The sequence below is a fragment of the Hirundo rustica genome, chromosome 7 (assembly GCF_015227805.2).
Source record: "Hirundo rustica isolate bHirRus1 chromosome 7, bHirRus1.pri.v3, whole genome shotgun sequence".
Lineage (NCBI taxonomy): Eukaryota > Metazoa > Chordata > Aves > Passeriformes > Hirundinidae > Hirundo > Hirundo rustica.
Window position 1 is genome coordinate 11751158 of NC_053456.1, and position 14501 is coordinate 11765658.

At 44.2% G+C, this 14501-nt stretch overlaps 1 protein-coding gene across 5 annotated transcripts in view; it reads right to left on the reverse strand.

Moving 5' to 3' along the window:
• Positions 1-14501, reverse strand: part of GLI2 (GLI family zinc finger 2) — a 188922-nt gene that overhangs the window by 132187 nt on the left and 42234 nt on the right. For 4 of the 5 annotated variants that reach the window (XM_058421370.1, XM_040070008.2, XM_040070007.2 and 1 more), the window contains one exon: positions 7823-7985. The exons of the other annotated variant lie outside the window; for it this stretch is intronic. In XM_058421370.1, coding sequence (XP_058277353.1) covers positions 7823-7955 — 133 coding nt within the window. In that variant the 5' untranslated portion in view covers positions 7956-7985. The remainder of the gene's footprint in view (positions 1-7822; positions 7986-14501) is intronic. 5 annotated transcript variants of the gene reach the window in all.

Here is a 14501-nt window from a genome sequence, read left to right on the forward strand (position 1 = left end):
TGGGCATGAGGATTTGAGTCATCTGACCACGATTACACAGCATACCACTGAGAGAGGAAGGGCTTGCTAGTGGATATGGTGAACCAAGGAACCTGGGCTAAGGCCTCTGTACCACCATCAATGTCCCATGCACACCACACCATATGAACTTCTTAAGTCCCAGAGATAATCACTTCTTGACATCCCTCTGGAACTGCTCATTTCAGATTCTTGGGCCCTGGAAAAAAATCCCCTGTGCTCCCTCTTTGCAGAATGGGATCAATGACATCTCCCCGTCTTGCCAGGATGTTCACAGGCTGATAGAGGCTTAAGTGTTGAGGCAGCGTGGGGGCTAAGCAAAGCAAGAAAACCCCACAAGCCCTAAGCTCCCCAGAAGCCACCAGACAGCACAATTCATCTTCTCTAACTATAAAAAATTAAATATTGCAGTGGAACTGGCTGTGTTCTGTCAGGCCCCTGCACCTCACTCATCCCACATGAAACCATGAAAAGAGACAACCTGATTTCATGGGGGCAGTTTAACAAGGTGAGGAACAATGCCAAGTCCTCTTTTCACTTCGAGGTCTATGGATGCCTTCTCAAGGCCACGCAGAAATTCTTTAGGAGGCGCTGGGAATACAAGCTGTGTTTCTTGGTGCTGGTATTGGATGCACAGCATTTCTAGGAACATTTTTCTTTGCCACTCGTCTGACCTCGGGAGCAGTACACTGCTCTGTGCAGGCAGCCATGGAATGCTCTGCCAAACCCTATTGATTATTTAGCACCCAAAGGTAGACTTAATCTGCGTGATAAAAGGATGGATTTTATCTAAGGCTTGTTCCCCTTTAAAGTGATTTACACAACTGGCCTCTCTAGTTGCTTCCCTTAACATAATTACTTACTTTTGAAATTAACAGCCTTCCCTCCATTTGGGTTATTTTTAGGAGCTTTTTGTAGCCTTGAGAATTTACTATGGTTTTTCCCTTGTATTTTTAGTGGGGATTTTAAGATGTCCCATCTCTCTAAATGGGTGTTCAAACACTAGTTTTGCCAATGCTGGTGTAAAGCAGGAGCAGCTCTGGGAAGCACCTCACCTGGCTGTGTTGACATCTGGGTGTTGAGTTTGCCTCTAACCTGAGAAGCCACGGGGTGAGATTTCAGTTCAGAGCTGGCAGTCAGGGCTCCCAGACTGCTCATCAGGCCATGGACTGATGAATATGAATGAAAGGCCTTAAAGTATTAGCTAAGTCCCACCTTGGTTCCTCACTTTAACCCCACTCTGCAATTCTGGCAAAATTGGGAAGACCGAGATTTTTTCCACCTAACATTAAATCCGCATAAAGTCCTCAAGGGAATAAAGCAGGCATCTGTACAGTGTGATTCACTCCACCCTAATGCAAATGCATCCCAAACTAGACACCTAACACTTAGGCAGCCAACCTTAGACAAAATAACTCCCATCCTTGGTCCTCCTATGATTATGCCGTGGTTAATGGGTGGTGTCAGGAGAATTGATTTAGAAAACCTGTGCAAACTCACAGATGTTCAGGCAAAAAGCTGCCAGAGATACTAAAAATTTAAAGAATGGGGATGTGCTGGCAGAGGAGACAATCCAGGAGATAATCCATTATCACCACTGGATTTTCTTACTTGACTACAATTGACCAATCCACAATAGGTAAGTTTAGCATCAGTTAAAAAGGTTATATTTAGGTTGTATTTACTCTGAGGAGTACTTTAACGAAGTCTAAGCTGGGTCCCCAGAAAAGAAGACTTATCAGTATTTGCCAGAAAAAACTTTTGGAGCTTACAAAATAATAGAAATGCGGAAGCAATTATTACTACAGCTATTACTAATGATAATAAAATACACTCACAAAACACAAAGGTCTTCCAGGTGGTACTTAATGGTTGGGATCACCAATGCCAGAACCAGCCTGTGAAGAAAAACCTTTTCTCCTTTAATGTCATAAAAGCTTGGCGTGGAAACCTGCAGTGTGGTTAGGAATGAGATAATTACTCTGTCTTCAAAAGTATCTTTGCATCTGTAACGAGCTGAAATTATAGGAACTTTTGCTGTAACAGTGTGGGGAGCTGTATACAATCAGGGAACGATAGCTGATGTTATGAACTACAGAACCGTTTCGGTTGGAAAAGGCCCTTAAGATCATCAAGTCCAACCATAAAGCTGTTACATCATCTAAGGGCTACACAATTTGAATCAAAAAGTCTGTAAACATTAATGGTTATCCACTCTGAGGTTGCACCTTTGCCCACAGGGTTGGCTACCACACAAAGTCAGTAGAGAGGCTTGAGCAAGGAGTTTCCCTCATGAGGAAAAAAAAAAAAAAAACAAAAAAACAAACAACAAACCAAAGATGTCAGACTCCAAACACTTATTTAAGCAAAGCAAAGGATTACCTGGGCTGAGTCTTTTAAAGAAGAAACTAGGGAAACAGCAAGCTGTGGATAGAAGAGAAAGGACAGGCAGAAGAAAATACGTGCTTTTGTAGCACAGTTTGTGGCAAACTTAATTAACAAAATTCTGCCACTGTAACTGAAGAACTCAACCTGCTGCTCCTAGAGTGCTCTCTGCCAGGCCCACATACAAGATTCCTCATGAAACAAAAATGGTACAGCATGGCTGTAACTTCATCCATCTCTATATGAATCCTTCTAAACTATCCCAAAGAGCAGGTGTCAGGTGACCAGCAGGAGACAAAGCTGGCAAACTTGTAACTGTCCTTGATATCCCATGACTGAGGAACAGTCTCAGCACTGCACCAGCATCTGAGACATTCAGCTGCACAAAGAGACATGAGCGGGCAACACAAGAGACTGTAGGCAATCTGTCCACTTAGAAGTGCTACAGTAGCAAAGAAATATACCTTAGGACCCGACAGAATTAGTTTCATGAAAGGCTGACAGAAACAGTCAGAGAAGAAATACTGTTCTTGATTGCTGTTGCTCTTGCGGCAGCACTGCACTGAAGCCCAACCCCAGGTGGGGGCCACTGAACTCAATGCAGTAGATGCACGAGAAGAGACAGTGGCTGTCAGGAGAATTTCTCAGTCTGAATTACAGGATTTTCCCATCATTCAGTTTTAACCACTTGCCCCCTTTCCCCCCAGAGCCAATCCCAGCTTTTCGGCTGAACACATCTCTCAGCATTTTAAGCTGTACACAGAAAAGCAGTGCAGGGCAGGGAAGCTAAGAATGTGCTTGTACTCATTATGTTCCTTTTCCTGGAAAATGTGAATCGAACGAAAAACATACTTTAAGATCCCTGCCCCTCCAGGGTGGACAGAGGAGATGACTTCATTGGGGCTGTTCTCATTCTAATTTGTCTGAGTCTTGGGCCACACAAACATTATATTTTTTCAGTGTGCTGAGGTCTGCTGGGATGCTGGCATTTCCTCCTCCTCATTTACATGGTCTTCCCATAATCTAGCACTAAGACAAGCAGAACTGCATAAGGACTCCCTGCCAATGCCACTTGGGGCTTGCTTACGGAAGACCTCTAGAGAGCAATGGGAGGTGCTCCCTGCCCTTCTCCTCTGCCTATGAAAGGGCTGAGTGTGCTACTTCTGCAGAACTAAGCATTCCTGCCAGCCCATAAATCAAGTGACCAAACTCCATCCCAATCTCTGATCCACTGCAGAAAAGCCCCATACTCTGCCTTCACAGCACACACAGGGCAAAGAGCTGTATTTCATCAAATGAAGCCTTAATATCAGAGGAGAGTCGTTACCTCCTGGAGGAAAAAAAAAAAAAAGAAAAAAAAAAAGCACAGCCAGAGTCTTAGTAGTTCTGCAGCTTGGCTTCCCCATGTTTACACCAAATGACTTGTTGAACTTCATTATATACAAAGTATTTCCATAGATCAGAGGCAGGGAGACCTGCGCGGCTAACATAAAATAAATTACCACCCTGTGATAAATGGTTCTATTAGCAATCCAGATTGTTAAACTCAGATACAACAGGATGAAGGGAGCACTGCCCCATTCATTCTCCCTGCGGCAGATACTGAGTTGTAAATAGGTTATTTTGTGTGTAAATAACACATTAAAACTCAGCATTAGCCGTGTCTTTTGATAGAGAGGAAATTGTTCCAAATAAATAATTTCGGACAGGAGTGTAAAGTAAGCCAGATTTAATAGTGCATGCCTGGTGTAGCTGTGTTAAACATGACTAAAATGATAAACCCCAGAATATACTAATAGTAAACTATGCTCTGACATCAAAGTAATGAGGCTGTATTTTTACCCAGCTTTAGAAATGCTAAAATTAGTCTTGACAGAGCCAGACATCAGAAAAATGTTTCAAACATAAACACCATCAATTTGGGAACTTGGAGTTTGTGTCATGCAGAGGGTGGGGTGGAGAGGGAACGGTGCATTCTGGGCCTCGTTAAAGTCGGGCAGTTAGCATTTAGGAGAATTTGTACTTAATTTTTATTACGAGATGAGAAACCTATCCTCCTAAATATCTCTGCCTTTGAAAGAGTGGCTCATTTAAATTTCCCCTTCAGCCATGTGCCTGGGCTTCCTCATGCCTGTAGGTGCAGAGGACGTGTCAGTGCCAGCCTGGAGGACACAACCCAGCCTCACTCGTGGTGCTCTGCACCAAACCCTCCTACCCTACACAGCAATATGGACTTTTGCATTCAACAGAAGGGTTTTCTGAGCTTGAATTGTTACAAGTTGCCCTTCCAAAAGTAGAGACAATAAAACCAAGAGCCCCTTCTGTAGACCTAACTTGTCTACAGTTCCTACATACTGTCATTTTAAACGGTTTCCATCTCAGTCACACATACACCTATGCCCCTACTGCAAAAGAAAAGAGAAGCTTTTGACTTCTTGGCCAACATGATTTATGTAAAAATAGGAAATTAGGAGAGACTTCCCTGATTTCTGAACATCTGATCAATGAGTTACTATAAAAAACTGTCACAGATGATGTTTAAAATGGCAGCTTCAGAAGACTAAAAATATGGGATGCAAATTTTTAGTACAAAAGGCCTCTTCTCTACTGCCAGCATCAACAATATTGATCTCTTTTCCTACAGCCACAATTTAATTTGTTAGAGGCTGAAAACATTTGGGACAAATATCCAAAGCAGGAAAACTAGAAACGCAGACTGAACATATCTTATAATAATACAGTCTATAAAATAATTAAATAGCTAATAATCTTCAACTGTTTAGTTAATATTCAGATTATGCCTTCAAATAATTAGAAATAAAACTTTATGAATCTGTTAATTCCTACCAGTGAAAAAGAAAACCTTATGATCTGAGAAACATGTAAAATGTGCTATGATGGCACTCCCTCTGTGTGACTCAGTAGAATAAAGGAGAAGAAATGTGTTGCGAATTACATTTGTTTGGCTCTGGAGAGCAGCTTGGTGATTTGCAGCACTGGCTGAGCCTCACTGCCACTTTCTCATGTGCTAGGACAAAGAGTAAAACCCCTGCAATAAATGAAATCAAAAGTACGTCTTGGATGAGAATAAAGACTAGCTCGTATGGCCCCAAAGCAGGGTGGGGAGCTCAGAGGCCCACTCTTTAAAGCTGATCCCCTCCTCAAGCTGAACTTCCTAATTAATCGCCAAGCTTTGCTTCCTTCTGTAAAAATATGAACATAAATACTCATAGTTCTGGTCTGTTGTGAGTAATTACTCTAGTTTAGGGAATCAAACACATTGTATTACCATGAATACCAGGTAAGCAGAGTCTCATCTCTACCTAGCCTTTTTGTTATCACCTGCTAAATCACACCTTGCAGTTAACTCACGTCAGAAGACAACTTTGTATTAATTTTTCCACTTCCAAGCACACGTACAAGCATGCTGCTCACTTTCAGGAGCCTGTATTATGTCTAGCCAGAGTTCAAAGGAAAGCCCTTTGAACCACAAGAGACCGTGCATCACCTGCAGAGTCCCGGGGCCAGTGTCTGACCACACGCTGCTCCACTGCTGCCCATTTTCGGTCATTTATGAACACTTTTCTTCACAGCACGACATAAATTTCACTCTTTACATCTCATTACACAATGCTTTTATCACAATTCTCCTGACATCTTCCAACAATCCTCAACTTACTTCTCCACTTCCTCCTAATAACGGGAGAAATACTGGGCCCCATAAATCACTTTTTTCCGAAGGTGAGAGCACACTGCTAACAGAACATATTATGCTGGGCGCTTAAAAACCAATTGGGTCTGCAGGGTTGCCAAATGCACAACTGGATGGACACTCCACCTGGGGGCATCCTCATTTGGATCTCTGGAAAGGTTGTGACTGCTTCCTCAGTGGAGGCACTCCCAAGGCAAGTGCCAAGTGAGGAGAAAGGGTTTATTCATAACAGCACACCTATGGGTTGTAAATTTTAGCACATGTTTGAACTTTGTTGGGGCCAATCAACCCTTCAGGTCTGCCAGTCACTGAGATGATACCTCAAGTGGGCTGCCTCCGTACTTCCTATGGCCTTTCCCTCTTCAGGGATCTGCTTCAGGGATCTTCAGGGGATGCCAAACTTCTGTACCTTGCTGCCCCCTCTACTTCTGCTTCCTGGAAGCCTTCCTCTCTGCCACTTTGTGCAGTGCTCAAAAGGAAAGTGGCTCAGAACCATCCAGGGCTACAAAACTGTGCTTCCCTCCAAAGAATTTTGTAAAAGATTTTCTGGTTGATTTTAAGAAAAAGTGTATCAAACAACATGTGAACTAATATGATAGATTATAATCTAGCCACTCCTACTTTATTCTATGCATCAGAATCTTCACAGGTCAATTGGAAAAAGAAACCTGAGCAGCAAAGTTTACGAAAAAGGAGACATAAGCATTTTTGGTCAGAAACTATCTTCAAAACTCAGGCAACAAAAAACCTCAAACTCTCCAGCCAGTCTAGGTAAGAAAGAGAGGAGCTCAGAGAAGAGTTGTTCTGTTCTCTTGGGGTCATGAAAAACCACCCTGCAGTGAAGGAAGGGGAGGGGACGGGTTCATTACGAGGTAGACTCTGGCTACGAATAACGTATATTTCAAAAAGGAAAAAAAAAAAAATCTGCCTGCAAAGTTTACAAAGTTTACTCATCTGGGGTGTCTCTTGTCACATCCGAACTGGTGGAGACCCTTCTAAGTTTTTCTCCTTATACCCAGTCCAGAGAGAACCCCCAGAGAGGGCAGCTATGGTGGCTCCCCAAAGGGCACAGCCTTGCCCACAGCTGTGCCACCACTATGGGCCCTGGCACTACTCTGGAGATCCACCAGCACACAGGTCCCAGAGATGGGATGTGTTTTGAGCGAGCAGGATCGTCCCTGCATGATCACCTGCACACCAGAGTTCCACCCATCAGTAATGGCTCCATGCCTGCAGTTGTCCACAAGAGTTTCCCAGCTGACTCCAAAAGCAGCAAGACCAAAATATTGCCTAACACACTGACTTGAACAGGAATGGAACAAGTAAAGGGGTTTCTTTATGAACACTCTTGCACAGGGTCTGGACATTCCCAAATTCCTCTCTCACCATGAAATCCCCACAGCAATGACTGAAGACCTGCAGTCTGTTTAGCTCATTAGCAGGATCACAGCTGGCCTCTGACACCCCTTCCTGACCAGGACATGAGCTGCTCCCCGTCTCCAGCCAGCCCCACCAGCCATTCTTTAACTCCACCATGCAGGAGTGGAGGGCACAGTGCTGCCAACGCTACGCAGCAACAATCAGCTGGTGGGAAGCATTGATGGGATCCGTGTTCAAAGGAAGACAGATGTCACCATACTTATTAAATTCTTACAGTCTAATGAAAAACACCCCTGCTGCTTTCAAATTGTGGAAAACATAAAGTACCTCCTTGTGCCACTGCTGCTCCTGCTGCTGCTAAAGGAGTGGGTTTCTTCCCCGTCTCTGTAAAGCCATTCCCCTCCAGAACAGCACCTTTCCCTTCTTTTTTCCCAACAGCTGTTGAAGCAGAAGTTTCCATCTTAGACAGGCATCTTCCAGCTCAGGAACCCTACAGGACATAAAACAAAACCAGATTCTGGTTACCACTCACAAAACAGGCAAAATCAGCTCCATGAAGCGGAAGATGGTTTGGCAGAGTTAAAAAGCAAATGGCAAGCAGCAAAGAATTCCTGAGTTCCCAATTCCAGCAGTGCAGCCAGTCCCAGAAGTCATAGGCACAAAGGCCACAACCGTGTAAAGGACTGGGTGTTCTCACAGACCTACAAACACCAGGACCAAAAAACAAACCCCAGCTAAGCTTGGGCTACACAGTAAAGTTTACAGATCCAAAGAGCTTCCCAGGATTACAGGATAGGTGAGATGCAAATATTTAGCACGCGCAAAACGGTTTTACCCATCTTATACAGGACCCGGACCATCATAAGAAAAAAATTCAGCTAAAAATTTCCAGTAAAATACAGATAAACATATATTTGAAGTGTTGTTTGTTTTTTTTTTTTTCCTTTTCCACAGTGGGTGCTTATGCTGTGTGCTGGTTTGGAACCAGTGTCATGATCAGAACTTTTCAGCAATGCTTATAGATAAGCCACAGCAGGTCTGCCACATCCCATCAAGGTCTCACCAGTGAGGTCTAACAAACACTGATCCCTCTCTCTCCCAAAAATGTTTTTCTATCGTGACCAATTGCATCTGAAAATCAGCTACAGCTTTACCCTCATTACAAATGGTGAATTAAATGCTGTGAAATATCCACAAAACAAGGAGGTACCAAAGTAGAAATAACCTGGGTTGTTAAGCTTAGGTTGATAAAACATAGCAGCCCCTAAAATTTTTGTCAGCTTGACCATTTTTTCTGCATGATTCAGACTTAAATGGTCTCCCAAAAGCAAACGTGGGCATCCCAAACTTAGTGTAAAAATGGGGTTTCTCTTAAATGAAGACAAATTTGTTTCTGAATGAAATACTTTGTGTCTGAATGAAAACACTTTTGTTACCCTCATTTTAACTTGTTTGATTTCACATGTCTCCACCTGACTCCTGCTTGCACATAACCAGCACAGTTACCTAGCACTCCCAGCCTCAGGCTGGTCTTGGGAAAACCCACTGCTAATTCCTCTTTCCTTTATAATTTTAATGCAGCTCTGCAATTTTTCACATGTAAATTTTGAAATGCAAATTTTTCAGCGCCTGAAATACTCTGGAGCACACTGGCTGTCTTCCTTACTGGAATTCATGGAATCAGGGGAATACCCAGGAAACCAGAAGACTCTGTTTGTGTGTGCGGATAGTTTTATCGCCATTGTGCCAATTCAAAACTTCCCTCCCTTTGCTCTGGAGGACTGGCTGACTCCTGAGCATATTGAACTAAAAGGTAAACTCTCCTAAAAACTGTAAAGCACAAAGATTTCAGGAATTCCCACCCTGCGAGGGACCTGGTGCATGCATGGTGGTTGTGGAGGATCGTCACCACTGCCTGGGCTTTGGGAGAGCGGTGTCCCGCCAAGCAGCTGTGTGCTGCAGCCCGAGCAGCTCATCCCAGGAGCCTTCAGGCATGGCTCACATTAATGGGACAACGAAGTGATGGATCTGTGGTCACAGTCTGCAGCTGTAAACTGCAAACTCGCATTGGAAATGACAGGAGCCACAATTACAGGCTTTACTGATGACACAATGCTCCAGTGAATACTGAGGTGGCCCCTCAAGGTCCTGCCCCGGCATGTGCTGGGCTTGATGGCAAACATGGGATGGGTTCCTGGGGGCCAGGACTTTACAGTGGTTTAATCCAGGAATCAGGTTGGGTTACAGACCACGTATGAAATAAATACACCCGAGCTGCAGGAGTATTTGACCTAGGTCTGACAGCCTAGGCTTCTGTTCGTTAAGCAAATAAACTTCAGAGGCTCTATTACTAACCCTCCACCTGTTTCTTCTTAGTCCCTCCTTTCAAGGCTTTGCACTTTTGTTTGAAACCAGACACCAGCCCTCGCACCCTAACCCCCCTTCTCCGGTACCCTGACCCTGGGGGCAGCCCGGGGGTGAGGGAGCATCCTTGGGCGCTGCAGAGCTCAGCAGCCAGTGAGGGGAAGGAAGGAACCAGTAACAGGACTTGTTCTGTAAAACATGCAGGTTAGAGCCATGTTTTTTTGCCAGAGATGCCTGAAGCAAAGTCTCTACATCCCTGCCACAGACACCTCAGTAGGGACCCAGTTTTTCAGATGTGTCATTTATCCAACTGGAATGTGACAGGAGATCATGCCTGTATTTGAAAATCTGGTCTTTGCAGCTGTAATGCTCTCTTTTCAGATGAATTATGAATTAAAAAAAAACATCCAAGTGTTTGTAATAAGTGGTTGTATTAAACAGGTAAATCCTCAAATATCAGATTAGAAAAAAAATGCAACTACTCTAATCTCACAGGATTTAGGGTAATAAGTCTATAATTATTTTTGCTTTGTAAAGGTGCCTGCGGCAGAGCAGCCTGACTATGAGTTTCTGAGCTTTTCCCCATGTCAGCAGCAACAAAAGTCATTTTCCTGTCACAGCACCCCACAGCCAGAGCTGATCATCCCAGCCCAGGAAGGCACAAGCATCCCTCCTGCCAGATCCTGCTCTGCTCAGCATCTCTGCTCACAGACCAGGACAGAGACCAGTGAGCTAAGGAGCACCAACACTGATTTCATATCCTGCCTTCTGAAGTTTCACACAGTGGCCAAGAGCTGGTGACCAGCAGCCTTCCCAGTGGTGCAATGTGTGATCAGGACACAGCACTGGAGCTCTGGAGATTTAGGTCCCCATCATGGACCTGTTACAGTCTCCTTAGTGTCCCTGGGCAAAAAGCTTAACTTCTCTCTTGAAGCCGGTTTTCACAGCCATAAAATAGGAAAAAGTACTTTGCCCTATTTGCAAAGTGCTTTGAGATCCTTTGAGGCACAAGGCTATGGAAGTGTTTTTATTACCAGTATAGGAAGATATATTGATGGAGGCAGTCAATCCACACTATCCAGGAGCACAACATTCATTTTTTAAGCAATGCATACTTTGGTTTCTGTTTGATGCTAAACTTTTTCCGCTGCTCTGTGCCACACAGAATTCATAAATTCAATGACAGATTAATCTTAGCAGCAAGCCATTTGGCATGAAAAAGGGTTTCACAGGGAGCCTGCTTTTTCCTGTAAAGAGCATGCATTTAGGAATGACTATATGGAGAAAGACCCTATGCACTTATTCAAGCACAACTCTCTGCCCTCCGTCATTACTCAGAATTAGAAAACCAGAATGGATTACTCAGATTTTTCCTAAGGTTTGTAGCTTTCTCTGCAGGAGGAGGGCTGGGTAATTGATTTTGACACTAATACCAGCACTATTCATATGCCCTGTAATATAATTCTGCAGTGACACTAAAAAGGCAGCCATGTGAGATCTGAACAAGGAAAGTGCTATATGATTTGCCCTAGACAACCCCAGCTATTTTAACAGCTGTGTTGTGTATTAAAAGGGAGAAATCCCAACAGAATTAAAAACAACAAAGTCACATTTGCCTTTGAAGGAAAACAAGAAGCCGTAAACTTTCCTAATAAAACAATCCCTCCTGCTAAGTGCTTGAGGAATGGTCTAAAGTGCTGTCCAAAAATGCCTGTCTCTTTTGGAGGGCATCAGCCAGAGCAGGACTGCTGGCAAACTTAGGAATTAACAGATACTCGTCAGCCATACCCTTGCACAAACTTTTTTTAAATAAGGCAGTTATTTCCTTTTTCAGGATTGTTCTTTCATCAGGAAGCCCTCTTTTCCTCCCCTAGGAAGGGCAGAAAACACTTTATTTTTCTTCTCTGTGAAAAATGAATGACCAATTTTGCCTATTTCTGCTCAAAGATTAAGCAGTACCACGGAAGCGATCCTCTCTGGCAGAGGGCAGGCACTGCCAGTGACACTGTGACACAGATCCAATCCTGAATTCTACCTTCAGGCCCATGGTAGGGGCAGAAAGGGATTTCCAAAGCATGCTTCCAGAAGCCATCACACTTTTTGAGTATTTCGGGGTTTCTGAGACCAGTGTGTGTTCTCTCTTCATTCTGAGCTGATCCTCACCTGACCTCCCCATACACAGCCCTAGCAGTGCCAGTGAGGCGGCATCACCTCCAGGGGACACGCTGCAGGTGTGCTGGCTGCTGACACCAGCACCACAGCCAGAACGCAGCTCCACTGCTGCTGGCTCCTGGCAACACCGATGGGAGCTGGGATAACCACGGGGAGCCTTTGCACAGCTCTTGCCAGGTTTGTGCTCAGGCACCCACAGGGAAAGAATCAATTCTGCCACATCACCTCTAGGTACAATCCCAGGTTTGATGGCTTTTCCTGGTGTGCTGCTTTAGTTAAGATAAACAAGGACATATTCCCACCATCTCTTCCTCTGCAGTGGACTAAGTCATACAGCTTAAGAATTCTGAATATACGATCTACTTATGAAATTCAGTGTGAGCCAACTGCTCTGAACATTGGCTTAATACAGTGGCTGCTGTGATCCTTTTCAGTCTCCCAGGGTTTGAGCCAAATTATGTTCTCAATTACACGGAAGTAGCAGCAGTTAACCCGGTGAAGTCATAGGCTCTGTACCACAGCAAAACTTGACCCCTCTATTTTCTTTTATATCAGCAACAGCTTCGAATTACTAAAGAAAATTTTTTCTGTCTAAATGCCACTACTAAATCTTGGGACTATCCAAACATGCTGTCTGCTGCTGAAGGACCTACAACTATTTACAGAATATCAATCTCAGGTAAAAGCAGCATAAATACTAATTCAAAACTAATCACTTTTTAGGTCCTCCTGACTGACACAAGGTTTCCCATCTTGACAATTCTTAGGGATGGTCTGCCTGAGCCAATCCTACAAGGGTTGATTACACATGGAAATTAGAGCTGTACACTGGGGCAGTAGCTGTCTAGAGGCTGCTCCTGCCCCTTCCCCTGCAGAAACCTTCTGTGGTGCATCCCTACCAGCTTTTGGGAAGAAAAGAAGCAGAGACAACCCATGCTGGCAGAAGCAGTGCTAGGAGGGCACAGAGCTGCTGAGGGCTTATTCTATTTTCCACCCCCCCCACCCCGACTCCCGTTCAGAGAAGAGTAATACCAGGCTGCTGAAGAGAGGGAGGAGAGAGCTGTGCTAGCAGCAAAGAGGATAGGAAGACACACAAGTTCTGCCTGCCTACTCCCAAAGGTAAGGCTAAAATTACTGAGAAATCTGGGTGCTCACAAAGATTCACCAAACAGTTCCAGATCATGGCAAAAGTTGTATGATTAAAAAAAAAAAAAAAAAAAAAAAGGGGGGGGGGGTGGAGGAAAAAGAGACAAAAAATACCCCCAGTAGAGTTGGCAAAACTGCAATAGTTATACAGGTTCTGGAATGTGCAAAGGCTGAAATCAGAGACTTAGCATCTCTTTTGAACTTCAAAAACAACAAGTCTCTTCAAATCACTCCATTAATTGGCTTTAAATTAGAGTTCTAAGTTTAATGAACAAATCCTTCGCGTACGGCATGAAACGGATACGCTTCTAGATTAACTTCCTGATCAACACCATCTGCCATTTCCATATGGCAACAGCAAACCAAAAGCACGAGGAAGAAGCTGCTCTGCAATACTGTGAGGGGTCAAAGTGCACCCAGAACTGACTGGTGTTTGGTAGTGTCTCTCTGTACTGTAGTAACATCACTTCCAACCAGTTCCAGAAATCCTGGGATATTTCAGGCACAACTCTGTCCAGGAATGTCAAAAAGGAAAAATGCACAGTAGGAAGGAGGCATGAGGGAAGAAGGGATGTCTGCAAGGATGAGTGGATGGATGTGGAAAGAGCAGCAAGTTCCTGAAGATGGAAAAGAGCCTGGAAAACAAGAAATAACATGGAGTACCTAAGACTTTGTGTTTAGGAACAAAAAGAATTTACTGTTTCAGGTGGTACCAGCCATGTGAAAGAAAACAATCTCAAAAAGAGCCACAAGTGATGTACCCCCCACTTACACTGACACTGACCACAGCAGCCTTCCACTCATATCAAACAAGGACAGTGGAGTTAGTGGTGGCATTCCAAAATTATCACCATATGGACTGTCTGTAAATATTCAGCTCCTGCTGAAGAACCAGCCTTCGGCAGCTCCTAGGAGAGCTCCTAGCAAGAGCCAGTCACTGATGGGTCCTGGATAGCAAGAGTGCAATGCCAGCATCTGCAGAGGGGCAGCCAGGCCCTGGGACCCCTGGTCCTGGGCAGGGCTAACAGAGGTGGCATAGCAACCTTTGTGGAGGAGACACGTCCTTCAGGAATGCCAACCACAGGCCAGGCTATCCTAGGACACTCTGTGGCACCAAATGACAACACCGAGGCTACTGCACTGCAACATAAATGATTTTTCCCTTTCTAAAGCCATTTACTTCCTGGGCTACATTTATTGGAAAGGAGATGATATTGAATAGAGGAACGAACAGTTCAGCTATTTTTCAGGTTTAGCCTGGTGTTCCTGTTTTTCACAAACACTAGCGTCACTTTAATATTGCTGCTTCATTACCAACAAGTCT